Source organism: Panthera pardus, unplaced genomic scaffold, assembly GCF_024362965.1.
Source record: "Panthera pardus isolate Hobbes unplaced genomic scaffold, ASM2436296v1 HiC_scaffold_16, whole genome shotgun sequence".
Taxonomy (NCBI): Eukaryota; Metazoa; Chordata; class Mammalia; order Carnivora; family Felidae; genus Panthera; species Panthera pardus.
In genome coordinates this window covers 15,322,024-15,349,640 of record NW_026526721.1, presented here as the reverse complement: position 1 = coordinate 15,349,640, position 27,617 = coordinate 15,322,024, and the positions used below count along the sequence as shown (strand labels likewise).

At 39.5% G+C, this 27,617-nt stretch overlaps 1 protein-coding gene across 7 annotated transcripts in view; it reads right to left on the bottom strand.

The window, feature by feature from the left end:
* Positions 1 to 27,617, bottom strand: part of GRIK1 (glutamate ionotropic receptor kainate type subunit 1) — a 370,160-nt gene that overhangs the window by 47,950 nt on the left and 294,593 nt on the right. For 4 of the 7 annotated variants that reach the window (XM_019467826.2, XM_019467828.2, XM_019467829.2 and 1 more), the window contains exons 8-11: positions 9,999 to 10,106; positions 7,513 to 7,557; positions 2,166 to 2,279; positions 209 to 412 (exon numbers count right to left, since the gene is read on the bottom strand). In XM_019467826.2, coding sequence (XP_019323371.1) covers positions 209 to 412; positions 2,166 to 2,279; positions 7,513 to 7,557; positions 9,999 to 10,106 — 471 coding nt within the window. The remainder of the gene's footprint in view (positions 1 to 208; positions 413 to 2,165; positions 2,280 to 7,512; positions 7,558 to 9,998; positions 10,107 to 27,617) is intronic. The other 3 variants (XM_019467827.2, XM_019467830.2, XM_053903157.1) reach the window with 1 other exon arrangement.

Here is a 27,617-nt window from a genome sequence, read left to right as displayed (position 1 = left end):
TCCCCAATTTGTGTCCTTACTTGCCCTTCTACGTAAGCAAACTCTATTTCTACATTGTTTCCCCCTACTTTTTAAACCATTTTTAGGATTCAAATGAGTGTAACATTCCTTCCGATGCTGAATTAGAATCATTTTTTTTCTTTGACTTCTAGCTATGCATTTTGTCAGACACTTAAAACTCAACTATAAGACATGCATTTTTGCTTACATGATCTATAAGTTCTTTGACCATTCCATTCCACTCTCCTTTGTCATTCTGGGCTCCATATTTGCCATCAGGGACGAGTTTGACATCATAAATGAAGCCCAAGATGTTTGACAATTCTTTCAACAGATCCAGACAATACCCTTCAAATCTGTCATTTCCATACAAAGGCTTATCAGATTTCCTGTACATCACATAGGGTTCTTCCTATATGAAACAAACCAAATATGAAAGCCCTGTTATAACGGAAGGCAGAATTTACTTACACAAGCTCCATCCGCAGTCGGAAGATATAAAATATTTGAAAATGATGATTAGGATATCAGAGTAAGGAAGTTAGTCACTCACCATGCTGCCTTCCCTAAACTCATCTTCCCTATACCCTCTTACCTCTCTCTCCTCAGTGTGTGAATGAGAATGTTTTCCTCCACTGTTGAGGGCAGGGCTGTGAGTGAAACGTGTGATAGAGACACAGTCACATTTGGACCTGAGGTCCAGCAGTGAGGGGACTGGAAGACCAGATGTCTGCCTCTCTGGTCTTCATCTGTACCCACACCCGGACTTCCTTTGCATGACTGACCCTCCCTCCTGGCTTTTACATAAGAGCTTTACCTACTAACAAAAAGGAAATCTAAATCAGCAAATATAACCTCTTGCTTTTCAGACATCCTATCTACTAAATAGTCTCATTTCCTCATCTCTCAGTTAAATTTCATCTCAGTTTCAATATTCACTTTTATCTACATATTTTGGTTCGTTTCCTTCCGGGTGTCTTGTTCAAAGACAATTTCTAAGTCTTCTTATATTATCAGTTCCATTTTCTTATTTGAACTCACCTCAAATCTTATATCTGGTAATTCTTTGCTTATACACTTACATAATAAATCCCTTATTCTATGAATAATGGACATTTCCTCACTATCACATATCTTTAACCTTATTCTCATTTGGCTAAATGAAAATTTATTTTATTTTATAACATTGTAATAATTACATTACCTGTAGGCCCTTTTACTCCTCATTATACAATTTTTACTCCCGACATTTAAGACCCATTTAGGCTTATCCTCAAACAAACTGATAGAAATAGAAATCTACATTTCCATGTGATAGTTCCTGAGAAAGGAATCACAGAAAAGCAAAACTGTTTTTATCATGGATGAACAATTCTCAGAAGTTAACAGGTTTAGAAATAAATTTGTCCAACACTATGGACTGAATCAAATAAAGCAAGAATATCTGAAAGTGAAGATTTTAGTGGTAGAAACTCCTGTCCTTTGTTCCTTGGGTTAGGGTTGGAAAAGAAGAAAAATGGACAACCTGTGGATGTACAATGACTGGATAGGAGTATAATCAGGATTCTAATAGGAAGCAGGAAGTATCCTTACCTGGGCTTTTGAAAAACCCCTTAGTAAATGGGTTATTTATGGAAGAGTGAGCAGGTCAAAGAAGCCAATAGGAATGCAGGTGAGAGGAAGGGTGGGGTATTGACATTCCAAGACCAACATAATCAGGAAGCTGGTAGCACTTAGGGCTCAGGCAGGCAGGAAAAAAGAGTACTCCTGGAGTCCAGGACAGCAGAAGTCTAGAAGCAGGGTCATTGACAGAATAAGAGCTGTGGTTGTGAAGGACAGAAGTTCTGAGAAAACCATTGGATGTTCTTACTTCTCTTTTCCCTACTTCCTTGGTCTCTTGTCTTCTTGGTTGAAAACAACCACCAGCCAGAGAGCAAGGAAGACTAATTGGATCAGGTTAGAGAGTGGAGTGGGGCTGAGTTGAGAACGGATCCAAGGTGGGAGATATTCAGAACATTGTTGGAAGCTTCTAATTCAATGCAATTATAGGTATATGCAAATATAAATTTTTAGTGTCCTAATTAAAAATAGACATTTGCAGAAAAAGGTGTTTAAAGTCTAGGGTAGGAGTCCAGATAAGACACCCTGACTTCCAGTCAACTTACCAAAATGGTGGTGACTATGAGTGTTCGGTTGGCCAGTGAATCGGTGATATTGTTGGACCTGTCTTTGTTGCCATCGGTCATGTTAAGGCCACTGTTGGAGTTCCAAATCCCAATCTACACAGAACACAATACATCAGAGGCTGCTGGCTTGTCAGTGACCCCATTTACATCAAAGAGAGGCCCCTTCTAAACCAGGAATGGACACAAAAGCTTAGAGTCTGGGGAGAAGACACCAGGGCATCACATTGAAGCTACTAACTGTGGGAAAATGAAACAATGAAGGAATGAGTGTGTACATAAAACAGGAAAAATTAGTGCCATTTGGGATAGAGTGGGGAGAGGTCTTTTCGTTTGTGAATTTATTAAACTCATTGTTCTTTGTTAATTTAAGAATTCTTAGATGAGTATCAGATTTTTCTTCCAATATGTATTTGTTGAACACCTATTGTATGCCATGTATTATTGTGGGCATTGAAGGACATAGCAGTGAACAAAACAGACAAGAATTTCTTCCCTCGTGGAGCTTACATTCTAGTGATACAAACCTTCCATTGCCAAAGTGGTATCATCAGTGCCTTTAAAATTTATAAGGAATGGGATGAAAGGAGCAAAGTGGATGATGGAGAGATGGGGTATCTAAAAGGGAAAAAATAAATGGAAGAAAAAAGTGTGGATGAACAGTAGACTAAGTTCTGAGCCTGGCTTCATTGAGGAGCCAGTGCTGGTTGAGGGTGCCTGTCATGGACTATACTAGGACTGCTCATACCTCTGCTGTAGGCTCATCCTCTGTTATTCTTGCTTGTTATGTTGTTATGTCTGTGCACTTGACTGTGAACTCCTTCAGTGAGGGTATTCATTCTTATTGATCATTGTTCTTCCTATCACAGAACCACCCATGGCGATTACTAGTCAGTGAAACCCATTGCTCTTTTAAAAAATAATGACCCACAATTTTCTCCAGTGGCCAAGTCACTCCTCCATTAGTAGGCCCTGGAGAAGTACATTGATTTGTTTAGCTTCTGGAGAAAACCAGGAGAAAAGCCTCAGGGAACTGAACTATTTATCTGAAGCCTTCTGTAGGCATTTATTGCTCGCCTGGTGAGACAGACGTAATGCAGGTGTGTTTCAGAGCTGGGCAATCTAGCTGCTGTGTGACCTTGGACAGGCTGATAACCTTTCTGAGCTTTGGTTCTCTAACTGTAAAGTACATCATCTGGATATTGACACAATCAAATAAGAAGATGCACATGAAAATCTTGATCATTTTAAGAGCTACACGAACATTAGTAACAAAGGACATTGAAAGGACTGCCCCAGTAATTTCTTCAAGCTTGCTTGGTTGTGAAAGAATTTGGATGGTGAGTGAAATATTTATTTATTTAATTTAGAGGCAGGTAAAGTATATCCATGAAAGAGAGGGGCAGTTGTGGAACACTAACACTTGGAAAGACTCTGGGATTGGCTGGGTGGTCCTACGCTTGATCCCTAAATATATTCTCCCAGTGGGAGGACATTGCCTACCTGGGCAAAATATGAGTTTTACAGACAGATTTTTGTCCAGATCCTAGCTTTGCAATGTGCCAGCTGTGTGACCTTGGGTAAGTTCATTAACCCTGCTGTGCCTCAATGCCTCACCAGCAAAATGGAGATATAAGGGCTTTTCTGATAGTTAAATAAAATATCACCAGTGGGAATGTTAGGCCTCTTCTTTCCTTTTCTATTTCTTTACTTTGATTTATTGCCTAAATACAGCAGCTGGAAATTCATTTAGCTTGACAAATACTCTTTTTAGAAACGTAAATTTTTGAGGAAGTTTCAAGGACTATCCCACATTCACACACCAGTGTGAACTATTTCAATGTCACTGTTTTCTTTCTGTACTTAGTAAGAGTTAGTTGACTGGTGAAATAAGGAGACAGGTCTAGGTAAGTGGGAGTGTGGGGTAGTGTTTGCATTTGGAAGTATTTTAAGCCTATCTGTAATGAAGTTCCTAGAAGTAGGATTGGGATATAGGACAGCACCTTTAATAACCATTCAGTCTCTCCACCATCAAGGCCAATGCCTGTCATAGAATGCATACAATGCACACAACATCTGTAAGTCATGGAATCTTCAGATTTCTTTGGTTGGCTCTAAAGCCAGGAAAGGGAGACAACTTTTTCTTTACCCTTTTTGCAACTTGTATGCATCCTCCCACTTTTTTGGGGGGAAAGACCCTTGTTTCTAGGAAACATAACTCATGCTAAATATACCTGGAGTCTGTTGGTTTTTATCCAAAGCTATGTTTTAGGTTGTGACCAATTGACTTCTAACTCAATGAAGGCAGTGTGTAAATTGGGCTCTGGCTATATACTTCTAATTAAAACTTGACTTAGGCACTGGGGAGAATGAAACCTAACTTTTAATTAAGTATTGGAAAGTGGAGAAAATAACTGTTTGTAGCCAATATGTTAAGTAATGGGATGTGTCCTCTTTAATTTCTATTAACATCAAGTGTGTGTTTACAGGAACTATACTAATATTTGAAATTGGCAGCATTGAACAGCCTTATAATATCATTCTCTTTTAACCTACGAACTTGAAACTCTAGACAAATGCACACCACAGCTTAACGTCCAGCTCTGACTTCTTTTACCAGCCCTACCATAAGTGAGGAGGTCAGGTATCATTGCTACAGCATTTCCGATCAGCTGAATCCCAGAGTCCCATTCAATGTGAACTTTCTTCTACAAAATGAGAAATGGGAGAATATATTTTTCTACTGTCTGTGTAACAGAAGTTCTTTCAAATCTAGACTAAAAGAGTATCAAATTATGGTCAAGGTCAGGTTATTCCTGGGAGGTGGACAGTGTATAGTTTGAATGACTACAGCCTTCTGTTTTCAAATTGTTTCATCAGCAAAACAGAAGTGTGTGTGTGTGTGTGTGTGTATGTGTGTGTGTGTGTGTGTGTTTTAAACCCAAATAGTCAACTGGCTTTATCTGTTAATTAAGTGGACAGATCAGCAAATGAATGTCTCTTTCTGAAGAAGCAAGACCTCATGAGTCATGCGTATTGGAGGGAGGGATACAGTTAACCAGATGCCTAGACATTTTGCATTTCAGTCTTGTTCTCTGACCTTGGAGGAGTGCCTCTAGGAAGCAGAACCTCAATTTTCAAACTGTAGAGCAAAAGCCGACAGCAGTAATTCAGCAGTGAGAAGCAGCAGAGGGTTGGATCAATTATTCGTGGGGAGGAACACTCAAGAGCTAAATTGTCTGGTCCTGCCTTCTCTCACTTTGTAAACGGGCATGCGGGAGCAGCCATTTATTATCTCGGACAACCAAGGGAAGCTTCTAAGAATGAGTATCCAGATGACATTAAGCAGACCTTCTTTGAAAAAACGACACAACAAGGGCACCTGGGTGGCTCAGTTGCTTAAGTGACCGACTTCGGCTCAGGTCATGAGCTCGCGGTTTGTGTGTTTGAGCCCCACATCGGGCTCTGTGCTGACAGCTCAGAGTCTGGAGCCTGCCTCCGATTCTGTGTCTCCCTCTCTCTGCAAGTTCCCCACTTGTGCTCTGTCTCTCTCTCAAAAATAAACATTAAAAAAAACACTTAAAAAAAACCACCACACGACAAAAAAGTGTTCGGAGAGTGACAAGCATCCATTTTCCAAATACAGAGAGTGATTCACGTAAAGTCAAAATCCAACAGTGAGGAGTGAAATATCAAGTACTTAGGAAAGAAAATAAAAGACTTGTCTGTTTCTTATATCATGAGACTCATGAACACACATTTTTGTGACAGACTTTGTAAAGGTTGCTACAACCTCTCTTGGAAAAAAATCCAGGCTGACAATTCTATACTCAATAGGGTCAGTGTGCAAAGAGTTTTTGGAATTTGAATGTGAGTCTTATTGGGATGGGACAGTAGGTCTTACAGACTAGTGCTCAGGCTACTATAAATCGTTGATGAGCAGTCATAACACACAACAGCACACCACAGCATCTGCAACTTACAATGTGAGCAGTGATAGGTCAACAGGAAGGAAGAGACACCAAGGCATGGAGGTGCATCCCCAGGAAATGTGTTGGGGGGGGGGTGATTGTGGCAGTTTAGTGACAAATGAAGGACATTCCTCTCCCCTGCAGGGAATTTCAGAGCTTGGATTCCATTCCCGAGGATATTTGGTTTGAATTAATTCAACACTGCATAAAGTGCCTGGAGTCTCAAGCTGGATTAGTGGAATAAGCTTCTTTCTGGGCACCAGTTAGGTTCATCTGTTTATTAGCAGGGAGGAAACGAGATTGCCTTCTCTATGGCTTTGGTCGCCTGATTCACTGAAGATTAAAACAAGGTTATTAAACCTACGTTTTTTTTAAACTTAAAAGGACATTTTTGAACTCATCTGTGGAATGCGACCAGGAGAGAGACTAGCTTTTGGACCACCGGGAGAAACTGTTTACACTTTCCATGACTTAACTGATAATTTGAAAGATAAAAGGGAACCTGACAAAACCAGCAAGTTGAACAACCTGAAGTAATTTCAGTTGCATCCGTCAATCGCTAGAGAGTTTAGCAATTAGACTGAGAGAGAGAGAATGGAAGACAGTGTCTGCCTATCTCTGGGACATTTTCCTGATCCAAATGTTTTTAATGTCTCACATTTGCTTATATAATAAATCTGTGCACATTCATTGACAATATGATCCTGTACAATAAACTATGAAATAGGAGGTGTTAGAATTTACAAGATAATCTCATTTCCCTTCCAACATCGCTAATGTTTTTGTCCTCTGAAAACCGTGGTTCTGAAACAAATTGCCAGGCAATATGCACTGACAAAGATCCTATGCAAAACAAAGTTCATAAGAAAAGGGAATTTCTGAAAATGGCTTATATTTTGTGATGGTGACATTGAAGGACATGTCTTAGCCTTCTGAGCCTTAGCCTATCTGATGAGTCCGATGGATCAAATCTATTGTTGTTTTCATGCCCCTTTGGGAAAATATTTTGTGATTCGAGAAGGAATATAAATGGACCAGTGTCTACCTTTGTGGCAATAACCTGCTTTCAGTCCTAAATGGGGCTGATCCTGCCTGGGAGAAACGACAAATAATCTAAGGGGAAATATTTAATCCATCATTATTTAATCCATCTCAAGCCTGCCTTCAATTCATGGGTCACGTTGTTGAGAGACAACATATTTAATCAGCCCGTTCTCCCTTTATATACAGACAGACTATCGCCTCTAAACTGCATTTAGAGATCTACTGGTCTGGCAAAACTGGAAAGGTGAGGTTTTCCTCTGACACTCCCCACTCCCTCCCTCCAGATTTCCTGCCATTTTTGTCCGAGTACAAACCTTCTTCCACACTTTATATAAGTGTTTAGACACTTCGCCAGCAGCCTTGGTTTTCAGAGGGAAAAATAAAAATAGCACTTATTAAAATGGAGCATGGAACCCAGATGGTAGCACGGTGTGCGAATGCTCGGAGCGTCCCATTCCCCACCCACTGTTTGGAATCTTGCACGTTAATTCAACATAAAGCCTGAACACAGGTACAGTCAAGAGATGAACTAAGTACTTGGGTCCCACAGAAGTTACTTCCTTTTGGTAATGCAGCCTACTGTTCACTTTACCTGTCACACACACCCAAAATGACTTAAAGTTCTTGTGAATATGCACAGCTCTGTGGAGTGAAAGGGTCTTCCTCATTCTTTAAGAAAGCCTGTTCAAGAAAGCCTTTAGGCAGAATCAATCCACACACACACACGCACACACACACACACACACACACACGCTATTCCTAAGCAAGAAGAAAGCACTCTAAGCTTGATGACATGTTCTTTGATTATGGGCCTCCAGGCAGCAGAAACTTGAGTGGAAGTGAAAAAGTGAGCTTTTTCTAACAATTTTCTCTGTGGACCCTGCGAGAGGCCGACATGAAAAGATTGGGCATCTCCTCCCGTGGCTCCTGAGAGAGATGGGCTGGCTTCCCCATTGCCTTAAGGCCCAGTCAGCCTTCTCAGGAATGGAGCCCAAGTCACCTGAAGAAAGAAAAGTTATTGCAAACAATGAAGAGATAAGAAACAAATGGAGAAAACACTTTCATCTAATTTGATTTTGCCTTTGATGGAAAAACACCAGTGGAGTGTGTATAATATTGCAGCGTATAAATAGCTATGAAGGCGTGAGGATGGCTCCATCTCGTTCATCACACATCAGAGCCAGAACGATGTTTCCTGAACAGCTTTTCTTTCCCTCTCAGTTCTATGCATTAACAGAAGGAGCGGGGAGAGAGGCATGCACAGAGGAGCAGCCATTAGACGCGTTCAGTCCCTAAAAGTATTGTCTTTCCTTTTCCCACAGTCCATGATGGAGGTGAGATGGCTCTGTCAGAGCAGGTTTAACGAACAGACCAGCAAATCTGAGTGAAGAGACCCCAGAAAGAGAGAGAGAGAGAGAGAGAGAGAGAGAGAGAGAGGTGGGGAGGGGGGAGGGCCTGAGAGAGAAAGAGAGAAACAGAGAGCCAGAGATCCAGAGAGAGAGAGAGTCAGAGAGAGGTAGAGACAGGAAGAGAGAGGGCATTTTTGAAATGGGAATCTGTAGATAATGTGTACCCTCAAAGCTGCAAAGTAATTATTTCCCTCAAACATTTCCACACCAGTGGTCCATCTATTACATTCAGCCTGATTAATCTTTGTTTGTTTTAATTAAGCTATTTGGGGACGGGGCATAGTCAGGACCTTAAAAAAAATATGTGTCATTTCACAAAAGCAACAGAACAGAAATGGAAATCTCATCTCATTTTAAAAATCATCCCAAACATTTCAGTTAAGTTAGTAACTGATGGTTCCCAAAGCCAGTCTTTTATAGGAGACATATCTTGTGCACTACAGTAAAAAAAAAATGTTGGATTACAGAGTTTTGATTTCCAGATGATTGTTTTGGGGGTTTCAAAACATTTTTTTGTCTAGCATCCCAAAGGGCAAAATCTTCACAATATAAATGTTATTTAATTCTAGCACATAATTGTGGATAATAATATTGGTATAATAAAATACAGAGTCGAATTCTATTTTTTAATTATTATTTAACGAAATAGTTCATATTTGCATTACTTGAAATTAGCAAATATGGAGCTTGAAACCTTGAGAGATTAAGAATTACAACTAAAGTGATCCGAAAATCAAGGGGCACCTGCCTGGCTCAGTTGGAGGAGTGTGCAACTCTTGATCTTGGTACTGTGAGTTCGAGGCCCACATTGGGTATACAGATTACTTAAAAATAAAAACGATATTTAAAAATAAGATCAACTAATTCTAAGATCAGAACCCAGCATTAAAATGCATTTTGGGGGGCATATTTCCTCCTAAAATTAAGAATCCAGTAAGCCCTTTCTATCCTACTTTAGTCTGTCCTTCTGTCAACCAATCTCAAAATGGAGCGCAATTCAAATTCATTTCTGAGGAAAACTTGGATGCCATTCCATAGATGAATCGTTGACAAACTCCTTATTTTCCAAGTCTAAACTCAGTTTCCTGAAACCTTTCAGAAGTGGGGCTAATGACACCCCACCCACAGGACCATAGGTATTTAATACTGTGATCATGCCTGCTGTATAAACGGAGAAGTATATGAATGTTAGCATTGCTATTAATAACATACAATTTCAGAATGTAGCATGTCAACATCTATCAGCAGAGCAGGGAGAGAGAGTTGCAGAAAACTGGACATACATGACCATGTTAAGAGAATCATTTTATCATTCCCTACTTGTATGTGCAATTAACATGCTTGAACAGTTGTCTTTATTTTATTCTTAAATTTCTTATTGAGAAGGTTACCTTTTCAGTTCCTTCCTCTTTGAGACTAATAATATCCAGATCAAAATCCTTCCTCAAGCCGTCGGTTTTATTGAAGGTGATACGCCCAGTCAGGCCATCCCACCGAGCCTATGGACGAAAGGAACGTGGCATTACTATTTCACGCTTATCATAATCCTAACACCATCAAGACTGTAATACCTCAAATTCATCACAGTATCCAATGATTTGGTTTCATCGTGCTGTTAGAAAGCATTGCGTTGCTTCAGTGGCTCAATGGCAGAACGCTTCCCTGTTTTATTAGCACTCATTTATTCTGGCAGTTCAAACACCTAACATCAGTCAAATCTGTGATAGTGACAATCTAAATGGGCAGTATGGAAGGAATGGCTGTAAAATAGTCTGCACATGGAGTAAACAAAGTCTGGGCAGCCGTAATATTGTCTTTCAAGGTCAAACCAAATCCCTTTTAAGGTGCTTGTGTATGGGGAAGTATCCCCACCCCCACTAATTTTCTCTGTGAAAAGGATATAATCCAGTGATGTGTTATCAGATTTTTAGGGTGTTTGAGATTTAGGCCTTCCACTGTCATTTGGCCATGACATTAGTTTCCTGTAGCTGCTGTAGCAAATTATCACAAACCGGGTGGCTTAAAACAACAGAAATTTGTTCTCTCATTGTTCTGGAGGCCAGGAGCAGACATCCAAAGTCAGTAACTCTGAGCAAAATCAAAGCGTTCAACAGGGCCATGCTCCCTCAAGGACACTCATGGGAGACTCTGCTCCTTGACTCTTCGTGTTTCTGGTGGCTGCCAGCAACCTTTGCCCTGTGGCTGTATTTCGCCAATCTCTGCCTCTGTGGTCACATTGCCTTCCTTTCTTGTGTGCAATCTCTCTCTACTCTTTCTCTTATAGGGGTACTTCTGATGGCATTTAAGGCCCATGTAGATAAACCGGGATACTCGCCCCATCTCAAAAATCCCTAACTTAATTGTATATGCAAAGTCCTTTTTTCCCTGCCACAAAAGACAACATTTACACATTCTATGGATTAGGACATGGGTACCTTGAAAGGGGAGCCATTATTCAGCCTGCCACGTGTATCCACATCATTTTAGGAACTGGAAATCACAGCAGCCCGCTTTCATAGAACTCGCCCTGGACATCTTTGGTGGTTTTTTCATTAAACAGAAAATAGTGGCCCTAGCTTCAGCCTCAATCTTTAGATGATTTTTGGCAATCTTGCCTAATTTGAGTTGACTTATAAATGAGGATACGAGGAACCTCAGTCCTTTGTATCTCCCTAGCTGGTTCTGCTTTCTCCTGACTTTACCAAATTCACTGGACATTTGTGAAATGTGCAGAAAATCCTGAAAGTTACTGTGTTCACACCATGTGTACCTGTTGACTGTATTTACCCATGTGGCCAATGCAGTGGGAAGAGTATGAGTTTATCACAGAGCTGGGTTTGAATCTCTGAAGTGTGACTTCACTTAACCTGAATCTGGGTTGTCTCAGATTTCAGCATCTGGTCCGTGCAGGGTTTCTGCGAGATTTAAATGGCACTTCACACAATCTTAACTCACTGAGAGCACTGAAAAGTTAAACAATGATTCTTTTTTACAACTATCTCTCATTTTCCTTCTCACATTCCCCACAAGCTCTGAAGTTTGGCCTTTATTGCCTCACATGTCAGGACTCACATCTGTAGTCTTTTCTGGGATCTTCTGTTTTTCATTTTCCAAATCAACGGTAGATTCATTACCCCAAAATACAACTTTCATTCTCATACAATTTCCCCCAGCACATAAAACACATAACCATGTACTTCTTGCCACCTACCAATTAGTCTAAATCTTGACTTTATAAGATGTTCAGTTATCTGGTTAAACATTACCTCTGGATATGTCCATGAGGGTGTTTCCATTTACTGAATAAAGCAAATGCCCTCCCTAATGCGAGTGGGCATTACCTAATCCATTGAGGACCTGGATAGAACAAAGAGGCAGAGGAAGGGAAAATGTGCTGTCTTTGTTTGACTGAGCTGAGACGTTGGTCTTCTGCCCTCAGACAAGGATTTAACACTATGGGCACTGCTGGTTCTCATCTTCTCTGTGCCAGAAGCTATCTGAGAATATAGCACTTACCAGTTTATGGTTTAGTAGGAAAAAGAACATGGATGGATGTCAGTGAGGCACCATGAGTGGTGAGGATAAAGGTTTGCACGCAGTATTTGAAGAAAGGAGTATGGGGCAGAAGTACTTGTCCCAAATGCCTGGAAAGAAAGACTCAGAAAAGGACTCTGGCAGGAAGAATGCCTAAGCTCTCAAAGGATGAGAAGCTGGCCAGGCAAAGATTCACAGTCTGAGTAAAAAGCATATACAGGGTAAATCCTGTCTGCCATGGATCCATAACGCAAGGTAAGGAATGATAAGAGATGGGTCTAGGAAGGCAGGTAGACACTTGATCATAAAGGTGTTATGGATCATATTAGTTTGCTTGGACTTTGCTCTGTAGACACATGGGAATCATCAGAGTGGATTTTTTATTAAACTTTTTCTTTTCATTGTTTATTTTTGAGAGAGAGAGAGAGAGAACGAGAAGGGGAGGGGCAGAGAGAGAGGGAGACAGAATCTGAAGCAGGCTCCAGGCTCTGAGCTGTCAGCACAGAGCCTGATGCAGGCCTTGAACCTACGAACCATGGGATCATGACCTGAACCAAAGTTGGATGCTTAACCAGCTAAGCTACCTAGGCACCCCAATCATCGGAGTGTTTTAAGTCTAGGAGTGTCATGGGCAGATGTGCACTCCAGAGAGATCGTTTTAGCAGAACTAGGGAAGAAAGACTCAAAGATCAAGACTGTAAGCAGGGGATTGGTTAGAAGGTCGTTCTCACAGAACAAAATGAAACATATTCACATGCCCACCTGTGAACCTAGGGACAGCACAATCCCTTCATCTCCCTGTCCCACCAACTTGCACACCATGAAGTGTTAATGGAAATAGTTCCACAGCAGGGTGGCCAGTTTCAGGAATAAAACACTACCATCAAAGTTCTTATAGAAAGAATAGTGAATGGAATCAATTTAATTATCAGGAACTAACACAATAAACCGAAACATACTTTCTGGCTACCATGCAGATGGCATGTTAGTCATGACAGAAGTAAACATTTTTTCACATGATAATGCTGGCAGTTGAATCAAATTCATGTCAGGAAATGATATGTGGACACAAGAAGCCTTCAGCTCTCATCTAAGCCTACTATATGGCCAAGCTAGATGTGAGTTACTCAAGTGCCGTAACACAGAAGAAATTCTTGAGATTCTTGAACTTCGCCTCAAGAGTTTATTGCTAAGGAAGGCTATAATGCCAAACACTGGCACCAGCTTTAGAAAAGAGATGGCATTTTCCATACTTTGACTATTGTTGACAGTGTTTCTATAAACACTAGGGTGCTTCTGCCCCTTTGAATCAGCATTTTTGTATCCTTTGGATAAATACCTAGTAGTAAAATTACTGGGTTGACTGATGAATGGATAAAGAAGATGTAGTATGTATGTGTGTATGTATGTGTATATGTGTGTATACATATATGTATATGTACATGTATACACACACACACACATAGTGGAATATTACTTCAGCATCCCCAAAAGGATGAAATCTTGCCATTTGCAACAATGTGGATGGAACTGGAGTGTATTATGGTAAGTGACATAAGTCAGTCAGAGAAAGACAAATATCATATGATTTCACTCATATGTGGAATTTAAGAAACAAAACAGATGAACATAGGGGAAGGGAAGGAAAACTAAGATAAAAACTAAGAGGGAGGCAAGCCTTAAGAGTCTCTTAAATACAGAGAGCACATTGAGGGTCGCTGGAGGGGAGGTGAATAGGGGGATGGGCTAAATGGGTGGTGGGCATTAAGAAGGGCACTTTTTGGGATGAGCATTGGGTGTTATGTGTAAGTGATGAATCACTAAATTCTACTCCTGAGACTAATACTACATATATGTTTAGTAGCTTGAATTTAGATAGATAGACAGATAGATAGATAAATAAATAGCGTATTTTTACAGTTGATAGTAATGCCTGTTGTTATACTTGCTGAGATACTGGTAGTCACCTTCTCTGCCCTGGGACAAGAAAAATTGGTATCGAATGCAAGTGTGGAGCATCGTTCTGTGTACGTTTAGGTACACCTCCTGGCACTGTAATCTCGTTGTCCTCCCCACCATATTCCAATCCTACTTTTTGTACTCTGGTCACTTTCTATTTCGCACGTCAAAGGCTGCTTCCGTGGACTGGTGTGTTAAATGAGAGTCACTAAAGAAGCTACAGCATTAGAGTCCTAGCATCTGCCTGCGAGTGGAAGACAATTTGTTGGAAACTTCAGTTGGGTAGAAATCTCTACTACTGTGGTTGGACTCAATCAGTGTGCGGGCCCCTTCTTCATGCTTCTCAAAATGTGCAGTTTTAACCTCTTCCTGATCTGTGTGAAAGGAGGTAGTTTTCTTCATTAAAGTTCTACAGAATTTTCCGAAAGCTTTTTCCTACAGGCAACTTTTCCTTCTTGGGGGTCATGCTGTGAGTCAATTCGATACATTGTCCAGAGTTTACCGAGCTCTCTGAAAATGTGCAGAATTGGTAGCATTTATCTCTTGATGTAGCATACAGCTCATAGCAGGGTCTTAAAATCCAGTTCAGAAATCCAATTTCATTTCCACTAAGTGTGTCTATTGTGTCCCTTTGTTTGGATTCTGTTGTGTTAGTTTTATTCTTGAATTTAGTGTTCCAGTCGCTGGTGCGGTGTAATTCCCGCTTCTCGCTTCTCCTCCCTGCTCATCCAAGTGGCAAAAAAGTTCATTTTTCATGCTCTAACAATGCTTCCTTCCCTGCCTCAAATATCTACAAAGACTCCCTGCCTGGGTTCTTTACTAAAGTGAAATATCTTTTGACCTTCAAAGTCAAGCTTCTCATTCTTGACACATTTGCCTGTGTCTTCCTGCCTCCCATCCCTAGATGAGCATTTCTGTACAAGTTCTTTGTTTTGTTTTTCAAAGTAATTGTTGATAAGCATTTGTTAATCACCAATGCATTATTGATTAGGGTGAATAGACAATGACTAACTCCTGGATACGAGGAATAAGATCCATAAGGAATCCATTTTCTGGAGCAAGGCTGAAGCATATACAATTTGGATAATGATATATAATTATATTAGTCATAATTACAATTTGCTTGCCTTATGGAGAAGCATTTGCACAAGGAACAATTATCGTATGCTTAACTGAAAACACTACTTAAACTATTGTCCCTATTTTAGGAAATAGCTTTAATTTCCACCTTGCATTAGACCTCTTGACAACAATTGTCTAATAGCAAGTGAATCAAATGGTGTGACTTTCTTTTCTCTTATCAGACACATTATCTGATGGCCAAGAGACAGAAATCAAAAGCTGAGAGAAGAAAAACAAAAGTTGTCATTAACGTCTTACTGTATGCTTTTTCTCAAGATGATATTTTTTGTCCAAATAAAATATATATATTTTAGTTTTGAGGAAGGAAGTGACTAGTATCTAACTCTAGGCTCTTGTAATAGTCAACTTTTAACTTCATTCTGGTAAAATGATTGCTTGTATTCCTTTTTTTTTTCCTAAAGGGGACTTAAATATATAAAAGCACATAAAACCTCCTTTCTTAGAATTTTCCCTGACACAGCCCTTCTTGCTTGCCATAGGGAATAAATTCTTTCTTATTGAAAGAGACTTCCTTTTTGAGAGCAGGAGAGAATGTGCTTTTCTAGTAGATGTGATCTTTTAAGGGCAATAGTTTCTAGCATTTTCATTTATGTATTAGGAATTATGCTTTCTTGTAAGAATATTGTAAATAAAGGTTCATGGCGAACCCAAAGGTTAGCTTCCTTTGGAATTAGATTAAGATGAGAGAAAGAAATTGTTAAATGACTATTCTATATATTGTTAAAACTTGTCAAAATTTAAAAATAAAGGAAAAAGTCATTAACATCTTACTTGTCATGGCCGGTGACAAGTATGTCACCGGTGCAAAAATACTGTATGGCCGGTGTTTGTGATAGTGGCCATCATCTAAGAGTTTCATCCACAGATAGCCTGATTCTCTAGAAAAATGTGTCTTAAATTGTCAGTTGTTTAGGCCCTAGACTCTATAAAATGTAAATGATTTCTGTCTAATAGAAAAGACAACCTCCAAATTATAATTTTATTGCCCTGGTACATTAACCATTTTTGATTTCCAGGTGGCCCCCACAATTAATTTTCCTCTACATCTCCTTGAAATGAGCTTTGCCATCTTGCCAACTCCCTCAAAGTGAAATGTGTCTTCAACACATACTCACCTTATATTTGTATAGTCACGTCTGTAACTATTTTAAAATTGTAGTTTGACATTTTGGAGATGGTCCTACCAAGATGCTCAAATAAACTCACCTGCCGGAACCAACCTTATGAATCATTTAATCTCAGAAACTTCCTATTTTTTCCCAGTCCTGGAGCAAATTCCAAGGACTAATGGAATTTACCTTTGCTGAATCTTTGTTTTTGTTGTTCTTCTCTCTTCCTTTGATTTTATATTTTGATACTGATTTTCGCCCAAGTCTCTCAGTCTGTGAGTATCTTGCTTAACTCCTAGTTTGGGGTATTTCTCTTTTTAAACTGGGTGCAAGGACGAATAGATCTGTGTCTGGTCTCTGACCACTTGGCAATAGTCAAAGGAACATTTTGTGTCTCAGAAGACCTTGGTTTTGGCCATGACCAAGTCTAAGGACCTGTGGTTATTTGAATACTAGACTAGTCTCAAGAACATGTGAATCTGATTTGAACATGGCCACTAAGTCATTTTCCACTGGTGGCAACATTGAATGGGAATCTGACATTTTGTTCTGAATACATGGTGGCCTGATATAAAAAGGAAAAGAATCTAATTCTGTCTGTAGTGTGAAAGATGAATACAAATCTGATTTGTTAGCCTTTTACTTTTGTCTGAGCAAGAATATATCTCAGGTCCACTGGAAAGAAGAAATACCCCTTCAGTTCCGTGCCCAACATATTTTGTATTTTACCTTTACTTTCAACTCATGGCTGAGATTGTGGAAGTGAGGCTACAACTCTCAGTGACTATCTCTTATGTCTGAAAATGAGAAAAGCCTCTTTACCTCATTGTGTGAGTATGAAATTTATTTTCACTTTCAGAAAATATTAATAAATTAGATTATAAACCTTCCAAATAAAAGGATCTCTTTCTTTTTTTTTTTTTTTTTTTCAACGTTTTTTATTTATTTTTGGGACAGAGAGAGACACAGCATGAGCGGGGGAGGGGCAGAGAGAGAGGGAGACACAGAATCGGAAACAGGCTCCAGGCTCCGAGCCATCAGCCCAGAGCCTGACGCGGGGCTCGAACTCACGGACTCACGGACCGCAAGATCGTGACCTGGCTGAAGTCGGACGCTTAACCGACTGCGCCACCCAGGCGCCCCTAAGGATCTCTTTCTTTGGTTACCTCTTTGATTGCTTATGTTAATATATCCAGGATTTCAGTTATATAGAGAAACTAAAGTTTTACTAAAAATGCTGGCTTAGAAGCATTCTTAGATAGAAACTCAAGTTCATATAATCAAAGTGCATCTTTGACCTCAATATTTTTTCCCCAATTTTATCAGTATTGAGTTATAGTTTAAGCCCACCTCTTTTTACCAATTTATTTTTTCTTTCTTGACAAAAGAAGAGGCTAGTTAATCTGAAGTTCTTTAACTAAACTGGTTGGCTAATTAGATAAGCTAGGACTGCTACATAATGCTTAAAATAAAGAAGATGTAAAATTATGTATGTAATTATTGAATAAGATTCTGAAAAAATTTTTACAACAGTAATTATGCTGTGTAATGTATCAGTTTAAACATAATTTCCAAGTTCCTTATTGAGTTTAAGACCTTAAGCTAGTGATAAATCAAGTTAATTTATGGATAATCTTTGAATTATTATTGAACTAATAATAATCTTAATGATACTTGAATTCTTGAGATGGTTTCTCAATAAGAGATAGTACAGATGCATTGGTCACTGTATATGTGTGTGTACATACATACATGTATATCTCTATATATCTTATTATTTTTACATGTTGTGGAGAAACTGTCCTTTGGGTCATGGTAATGAACATGCTTATTTTTGTTACTTTGAAAAAGGTGTTCGAAGGCTGTATGCGGCTCTCCGGGGCTGCATATTTGTTTACGAGGTAAAGAGAAAAAAATATACTACATTATGAAAAAGTATAGCGAACAAAAAAACGTGTGTGTGTATAGTATTTGAGGGAACAGACTTCTGTTCGCCTTGATGCAGACATGATAAGTCTGAATAAAAGCAAAGATGTGTGTTAAAATTTTGGCAAAATTTGCTCAGCTTTGGTGGCTTTATTAATAAGATATATATTTTAAGTTTGTGAATCCTTTTATGTCAAATGCTATACGAATATAAAACTGGTGGGTTTTGTTTTTAAAAAACATGACAGTTGGTCTTGGAGTATTTAGTCTTCTCTTAAGAAGATGTAAAGTTTATAATTTTCCTTCTATGTAATATGATAAAATAGACTTTCATTGTCAACATCAACAAGTGATGTCTACTTTCTCCTCCTAATTATCTGAAGTTTTTGCTCTAAGCTATGGATTGGAAAATGGGCCTTTGTCAAAGAATGACAGTCTCAGAGCCTCACAGAAAAATGGTGCTAGATATACGTACCTATCGGTACTTTAAGAAACAGAGTCATGGGTACAGACTTTGGAGTTTAAAGTGACATCACTTAGACAACTGTAACCATACCAGAGCTGGTTTGCTATGTGCAGAGCTGGATGCGGGGCTCAGTCCCATGAACTGTGAGATCATGATCTTAGCCCACATCAAGAGTCAGATGCTTAAACTACTGAGCCACCTAGGTGCCCTGCTAATGTGGTTTTAAATGTTCTGTTAAGGGAATGAAGATATCCTTTCTTTATCTTCAAACCTCAAAATAGTAGCCTAAAAACGATACATTCTTTTTCTTTTTCTTTTTATTGTAGAAGAAAGAGAGAGTGTACGTGAGCAGGGGTGGGAGGCGCAGAGGGAAAGAGAGAGAATCTTAAGTAGTCTCCACGTGCAGCTCAAAGCCCAATGTGGGGCTCCATCCCACGACACTGGGATTGTGACCTGAGCCAAAATTAAAAGTTGGACTCTCAACTGACTGAGCCACCCAGGCACCCCAATAAATGATGCATTCTTTATATGATATATTATTCTCTCTGAAGCCCTAGAATTCAGTAACAACTCACTAGATGTTATGGCAATGTGGTAATTTGCATAAAACCAACAAATATATATCTTCTGTTTTATCAGGATAGAGTTTGACAGATTGGTTGTTTAAATGAGGTCATGCCAGAATTATTATATTTGACAATAAACCTCATTTAGTCAGGTGTAGCAAACCCACCGTTTCGGAACAAATGCTATCCTTCATCTGTAGACCCAAGATCCAGAAAACTCTCTCAGGAAACTGATTTGTTATTTGTTCTGTGGCTTATGGAATCTCAGACTTATAGGTGATAAGGAAAGTCATTTCCTGATAGATCAGGAAATCTACCAGATGTGGGGCACCTCAAAGAGAAATTCACCAAAATACATAAATGTATTACAGGAATGCTGTGCAGATGAATTTCTTGGCTTTACTTTCTTACCCATGTGTGGTAGGGTGAATAACATCCCACTACCTCCAAGGGTCAATGTCCCAATCCTCATAGTTTAAAATATACAAAGGGGAATTTATTTTGTAGATGTGATCGAGTTATAGTTCTTAAAATGGGAGATCATACTAAATTATGTGGGTGAGCCCAATGTAATCACAAAGGTCTTCATAAGAGGATCCCAGTAGAAGTCAGACAGGCAGATGCAGAGGAGCAGAGAGAAAGAGACTTAAAAATGCAAAGCCCTTGCTGGTTTTGAAAATAGAGCCAAGGGTCCACAAGGCAAGGATTATTGGAGGCCTCCAGAAACTGGAAAAAACGGTTTCTGATTTTCCTATAGAGATTCCAGAAGGAACCAGTCCTTTCAACACCTTGACTTTAGCCCACTGAGATCACGTCAGGCTTATGACTTCAGAATGGTAAGAGAATAGATTTGTGTTGTTTTAAACCACCAAATTTGTGGTGGTTTATTTAAGCGGCAATCGGAAACGAATATACCTTACAATAAAGGAGCACATAAGAGCAACGAAAACGTGTCTGGAACAAAAACAAGCTTTTGAAAATGCAATCAGAGATTCCTTTAGACATTTCCATATAGAAGTTAATTTTCTGGCCTCAGTAGTTGCTTTAAAACAGTAGCTCTGAATCTGTTGGCCATGTTTAAGGGGCTTGTGTGGTTGATTAACAACTTATTACACCCATGAAAACTAATCAGGTCCAAACACAATGACACAGACTTTTTGTAATATGAACCATCTCTGGAGATAATTTATTATACAAGAGGGGACTTCTAAACAAATTATCTGAAACTTTGAAATAAAGCAAAAGGATGACTCCATGTCCCTTAATGTCCTATGGAACATCGTCTAACAGGCCCACCCGCGGATGATTTAATTCTCCAGACAATTGTACTTCTGCTTGTTTTACTATGTTCTATTGTTTAGGGTCAAGACTATGAAATTATATGTTAACTTGTAGATGTTTGTCCAATAGAGATGCAAATAATTCATGTCTGCTACAAAGGATAAGCTTAAAGGTTACGGTTTTACTGCTCTGTAGGGCTATAGTCTTGTCTGAGCCAGTCTCTCCCAGCCAATTCTTCTACCAAGCTTTACCATCCTGCCAGTTCCATTGGGATGGTAAGTGTATTTTTGGCACATCCTTACTTTGTATTTGCACGAGAGTCATGTTGATAACTTTATAAAGTTACACATTGACAAATGCTAAGTGCTACTGATAGATTATCTCATTTGAGTCTTACAGCAGCTACATAAGGTAAGAAGAATTGTCCCCACTTTAATGAAGAGAAGAGGCCCTACAGTTAGTAAAACGTACTGGAAAGATCCATAACTGATTCTGCCTCATATTCTCTCTCCTTCGCCACACTGCATTCCCATGGATAAGGTCATGGGAAAGAAAATGAAGAGGTGTGGGCCAATTTCTCCTAATTTAAATCCTGACACTGGACTTTGCATGAGTCATGAGGAATGCACATTCTCAAGCCAAGACATAAAAAAATAAAAAGGAAAGATAAATGAACATTTAAAATCGGCATTAAAATCTTGACTTGCCACTAACTCAGTGGCATGTGTGAAGCCTGGGTTGCCCAAATCGACCCAACTCAGATCTGCTGGGTTCAGTTAGAAAGCCAAAACCCTGCAACTTGGCCTTTAGTACGCTGCCTGTCGGTTTCCTCATGTAGCACAGAACAGCCTCTCCTGAAGATCAATATCACGTGGCTGGAAAGTGCCGTTATCATGACGAAAAACAGAAGAAGCTGTCGCCATTTATGTGCAGTTACCTGATTAGAGGTCCCCAGGCAACTGGAATCTACACACAGTATTCCAATGGCTGTCAGCATGCAGAGCAAGGGAACCATCTAGAAAGTGTTGAACTCTTGGTATTATGCTAGTTTGGTTGAAATGCCTTTAATTTTCCCACCATCACTTCCCTTTATTGCCCTACAGAACCCTATTCTACCTGCTGATCAGCTGATTAAATGGGTCCCAGGATGGTCCTACTTTCTAGGGTTTTCATTTTGGATTTACTTGTGTGTGGCTATTCATTGACTTTTTACCATAAATGTTGATGATTTTGCTGACTTAAAATTTAACTGTAAGACTGAGGAGCATGTTTAAAGTCTTTTATCTCCAATCACAACAAGTCTCCTCCCTTGGAGCCTTCCTCCTGGATTCCCCCCAGAAACCTTTCCTTCAATACATTGTTTTTCTCATTTTTCATCAAGCTAACAGTACCTCCTTTTCTGTTATTCTGAGAGGTCACCAATGCCTTGACTTTTATATGGCACATCACATGGCAATGTGACAGAAGCAGTTTGTAGTCCAGAAGGCTGTATGGACAATGCACAGTTTTCAAGATCCTTTAATCAAATCATAAATTGATGTGCTTTTATGAGCTTAGCTGAAAAACATCACAGATTGCATTTAAAAACAACAAAATGATAATACTGCTAATAAACTCTTAATTGGTTTTCACATACTGTTCACAAACAAATTTTAGCCATAAACCCAGCATCATAGACAAGATGCTTTCTGACATAATGGTAGTTTTGCTTGTTGCCAAGTTTTAACTTGGTGTACTAGGAAGCTCTTGACTTTGGAATCAAATGACATAGGTTTGAATCCTGGCTCTATCTTTGATTAGCCGGGTGACTCTGGGCAAGTTACTTAAGTTCTTCAAACTCCATTTGCAAAAATCAATACTGTCTTTACCTAGTTGTTGTAAAGATTAAAAGAGATAACGCTTCAGAGCATCTACTGTCAGGTGGAAGGTCAATAAACATCCAGTTCTTCTATTATCTTGACCTAGTTAGGAATTCCTTGACTGTCCTCCAGATACATGATTGCGTATAGACCATTTTGCAATGAACCTCACTCCATCTCAGAGGCTTTCTTTTGTTCAAAAGAAAACCACAGGCCCAAAATTCTGTGACTTGGGCCAGGCCGAGTCACCAAACCAGTCCTTCATATCTTACCTAATTGTAGTTTCAACCTTGCCTAGGAATATAAACCTGAAACTGGCAGTCAGGAGTTTTCTGATGGGTGCCAATGAGTTTGTAAAAGGAGCTCTCTCCATCCCCACAAAGAAAGATGAGGTAATCCCTCCCCCCGCCACCCCCCACCAAATAGAAAATGACCTTGCCTGGAACAGTTCTTTCTTTTCTTTTGTTTAAAACTTTCTCCAAACCCCGCCCCCCCCTCCTTCCTATAAAAATTTCCATTTTATGTAACTCTTTAGAGCACCTCTCTACTTCCTGGATGCGATGCAGCCTGATTCACAAATCATTTAATAAAACCAAGTAAATCTTTAAATTTACTCTGTTGAATGTTGTATTTTAACACTTTATGCTGCTTGTCAGAAAAAAAAAAAAAAACTGCCTCCCTACATCATCAATTATATTAATGTAGTGGCTCTCAAATTGTAATGAGCACAGAATCATCTGGTTACATGTTTGAGGTGGGAACCAGGGATCTACATTTTTTTTACAAGCACTGCACTTGCTTTTGATGAAGATGGTCCTCAAACTATAATTTCAGAATTATTCAAATAGGGCTCAAAGCTTGTCCACTCCATAGACTCTATATTGCCTATGTTTGCTGAACAACCTTACCAAGCTTTCAAGCATGGAGTCTGATTCCAGTTCTGAAGGAGTTCAAACTTGGATGATTAAGGTCTCTCTGTCTCTTTTTTCATGGAGTATATAATTTAAAAGTTAATGACGGGGTGGCTGGGTGGCTCAATCAGTTGAGCGTCCAACTCTTGACTTTGGCTCAGGTCATGATCCCAAGGTCATGGGATCGAGCCCTGGATGAGGCTCTGCACTGCGCACAGAGCCTGCTTAAGATTCTCTCTCTCTCCTTCTGCCCCTCCCCCACTTGTACTCTCTCTCTGTCTCTCTAAAATAACATTTAAAAAAATTAAATGAGTAAATGATAATAGTTTCACATAATTGGGAAAAGTGAGCCATGGATGTATGATTAGTGTAGTCTTTAGGAGAAAATGGAGATTGAAGTCATAGAAGGTAAGCAGGGTTTGAAAAACTGTGTACTCTTATGGCTCTCAGTGTAGCACTGGTCCAGTGAAACACTGTCATCATATGATTAGGCATATAGTGATTGGATGTTATACTCCTACATTCTAGGAAATTTTTAGAAATAATACAGACCCCTCTGAGAGAATGCTTTTTGGTATCTTGTGAGCAAAAGAGATCTACTGAATCTCTTCAAAGTCTGTTCTTGCCCTGAAAAAATGGATTTGTTCCCAAAGATCCTGGTTGCTAGATTTATTCTTGGGGTCACACTGACCTCAGAGGTCCTCTTTTGGGATATATCCCTAGCATGGTCCTAAACCAAGTTTCGGGGGGGGGGGTTGTTTGTTTGTTTGTTTGTTGTTTTGTTTTTTGCTAGTGTTTCCTCAGTGGAACATTATTCTGGTGATAGATGAGATTTCATGGCATGACCATAATAGTCCAAAGCTCACACAGCAGTGTGGATCTGAATGAGGCCTGGAAGTTTCAGAGATATACTCAGAGTCTGGGGACCCCTTCTTGCTGACAGTCCTGGAAACATTTACACTGATCTTCAGGTATTTTCCACTACTCCTCCACAGCAACAATCAGAACAGTTATAACATGTACTGTGGTGTTTCAGATTCCTCGTTAGAGCACTTCCTTGGAATACTATTTCCAATCACCTAGAGAATAAAAATCCACCTTTCTAAACATACTATTTATGGCTGTTCCCTACTGACCTTTCCGCCCCATCTGGCCCTTGAAGAGGAGCAGCATTTGTCACCCCAAAATATGTCTCTCGGGCATAAGGATTTTAGGCTGATTATTTTTTTTAAAAAAACAGTTTCAGAGCAGCTCTGAAAACCAAAAAGAAGTTATCCTTTTGTGAGAACAATTTACAAGGGAAATCTCCAAATTGTAAGGGTGTCTCCTTCTCTGTACCAGGAAGAAGAGAATAACTAAATCTATAGAAACTTAACAATGAAGCAGACATGCTTTTAAATCTGCATAACAACCATGCCTTTGTTTACTGTGCTTTGCTGGAAAAGCTGGCTCCTTCCTCTGCCCCACAGTTTCTCAGCTTTTCTGGGCATTTCCCATGTATACAAGAGGTATACATGTTATTAAACTTTTGTTTGTTTTTCTCCTGTTAACCCCTGTTTTTTACTACAGGGGCATCCCAAATCAAGAACCTAGAGGGGTAGAGGGAAATTATTTTTCCCCCCGATGGCTGTACATGAACCTTGTCTTTCAACTATGTGCATGCCTCCTCAGACTCTGTGTGTATTCATAACTCGTGAATGTGTTCCTGCTATTCCCTATTCCTGGAAGTCTCTCCCCTGATGTGTTCTTAGATATTCTGCTCATTGATAAAAGGTAAGCTTCCCAAGGGCAAGGATGATTATCTCTTTTGTTCACTGATATATCCTAATTGCCAAGAATAGTGTCTGCGTCTAGTAAGTGCTCACTAAATGCTTATTGAATGAATAAAAAAAATCAAGGTCAGTTCCAAAATTGTCTCCTCTATGAAGCCATTCCCAATCCCTTCAGTTAGAACATATAGCTTTTTCCTATGAAATTTAAATACTATTGCATTTATATCTTATTATAGCCCACATCATAGCAGTATTGTATTACAATTCATGCATTTCCCTCCAGATTAAGGCATCCTTAAAGTCAAGGCCAGTGTCGTATTCATCATTTACTTTTGCTGCTCACCTCTCCTCTTGCACCTGACAGTGCTACATGCATGGAATATACCTAGTTCATGCCAATAAATTGAATTTCTGGCTAAATATTTTATTAAAAATTATCCACTGTTACAACTTTAGAAGATGCAAAAAATGACATACTTTAATCAGAAATTATTTTGAGATAAAATGAACCCTATTCTGTTAAACTTTCCAATGTCAGAGACTTTTGTGGTCCTGTCTGGATCCCAATAGGACAGCCCTATTTTTCTCCACCTCAGCCCCCTATAACTTTGGATTCCCTGCAAGCAGCAAGACTTCTCTCATTCTGGGAAAATCACTTCATCTCACAGGCTTCCATGTCTTCTTCTGCACATGAAGATGTTCAATGGAACAGTCTCTGAGAGTCCACTATTCTGTTCCTTCCTCTATGTGGTTTGGAAATGTGCTCAAATTCCCAGCATGTGCTTACACAAGCATCTGCTGCCTGAGTGCAGAGACCGACAGGGCTAGGAACCCATTCTGGACCTTTCTGCAAGCTAAAACCACACTTCTGAAAGTTAAACCAGATAAATGGCGGATCTGAGGAGGAATATCCAGTCCACTTCTCTAATGAATCCATTAGAATGTAATGCTTAGAAATCCTAATACTTAATGTCCTTTCCTTTGTCTCTATCATTGCCCTGTCTTTCGGCCTCGGGATACTTGCTGAACTCATTTCTTGAGATTCATACCACTCTCACATGTCCATCAAGCAAATAAACTTTAGCTTAAAAAATTACCTTGTATTTTAGCTCTAGTGGTCTTTTATCGTTCACTGTGGCAGGTTCTTATGCTATAAATCCCAAGCGCTCAACTTTCTGCCACTTCTTAACTAACCCTTTTGCAGCCGTACCCACCAGAGCACAGAGAAGCAAATAGGACTTGCCTAAAGCAATATCATGATATTTTGGCAGAACTGCTGAGTAAGTCCTTCAGTTTTGTTTTCCTAACATCACATTAAGCAAGACTTTTTCAACCCAACTACTTTGCAGCATTTATTTCCTCAGGACCAGGATTCTGGGGTTTAGATTCACTCAGCGTCTCAAGAACTTTCAGTCAAGTGAAGAAAAGAGTCAAATAAATCCAATGGCATTTCATGAAACTGCCTCAAAACCACAAAAGACTTAATTAGACTATGGTTATTTGACTTAATGGTGTTTTAAAACAATATTCACAAATTGTGGGTGAGAAAAAAAATCGCTTGGTGCCATACTTCAAAGATGTCGCCTTCAAAATTGCTTTAAGGGGGAAGCCGCATACATTAGTCTGCCTATTGTAGAATAATTAAGTTGGAATGGTAAAAGTCAATTGTTTTGATATCATTACAGTTCAGTTGAATCATGTTAATTAGAATAGGTTGGGCTTGTTCTCATTTAGATGAGCTTACGTTCTCTCTCCCTTGGTATGGTGCAAAATTTACTGTCAGCCATCGCTGAATAAAACGTTTTAAAATAAGAAAAACCAATTATAAAAGATGGGCTTTCCAGATCTCTAATTATCAAACTACACCGAAAGTATATTAATGAAAGTACACCTCTGGTTTAATTTTTAATAATCTTATTACTGCTGCATTAAAAATACATAAAACACCTTTCTGAGAAGGGAACACAGCGACACAGCAGTGATGGAAGGTGTTGCTGTTCCTTAGCAGTGAGGCTGCAGCCAGTGAACTTGGTTCTTGTGCAGTGTGAAGTCTCCTCTGACAATCATATGGCTGCAGAAAGTCCGTTTCTTTATCATCTGACATTTGCGACACCAATATAGGAACTGTTTAAGCTCTTGCCGGATTGTACCCCCAGGCAAGTTTGGGCAACTGCTATGGAATCTGACTGATTTTGGAAGAGGTGTAAAAGGCATTACACAAATAGTTAATAAAAAGATACTCTTAAAAGGCATGTGCCCAGGACTGATGCTCTCACCTCTGCGGGGAGCAGGGGAGGGGGGGGGAGGGGGGAGGGGGGGAGGGGGGGCGCTTCTAGCTTCCACCCACCCACCTTCCATCGTGCAGTTACCCTGGGGCAAGGAACTTACAGGCACTCCTGGACAGGCTCATTGTCAGAAGCTGCTTGCAAAGGGGTCACACTCTACTTAAAGACAGGTTGCTTATTTCCATTCGATGTAAATTTA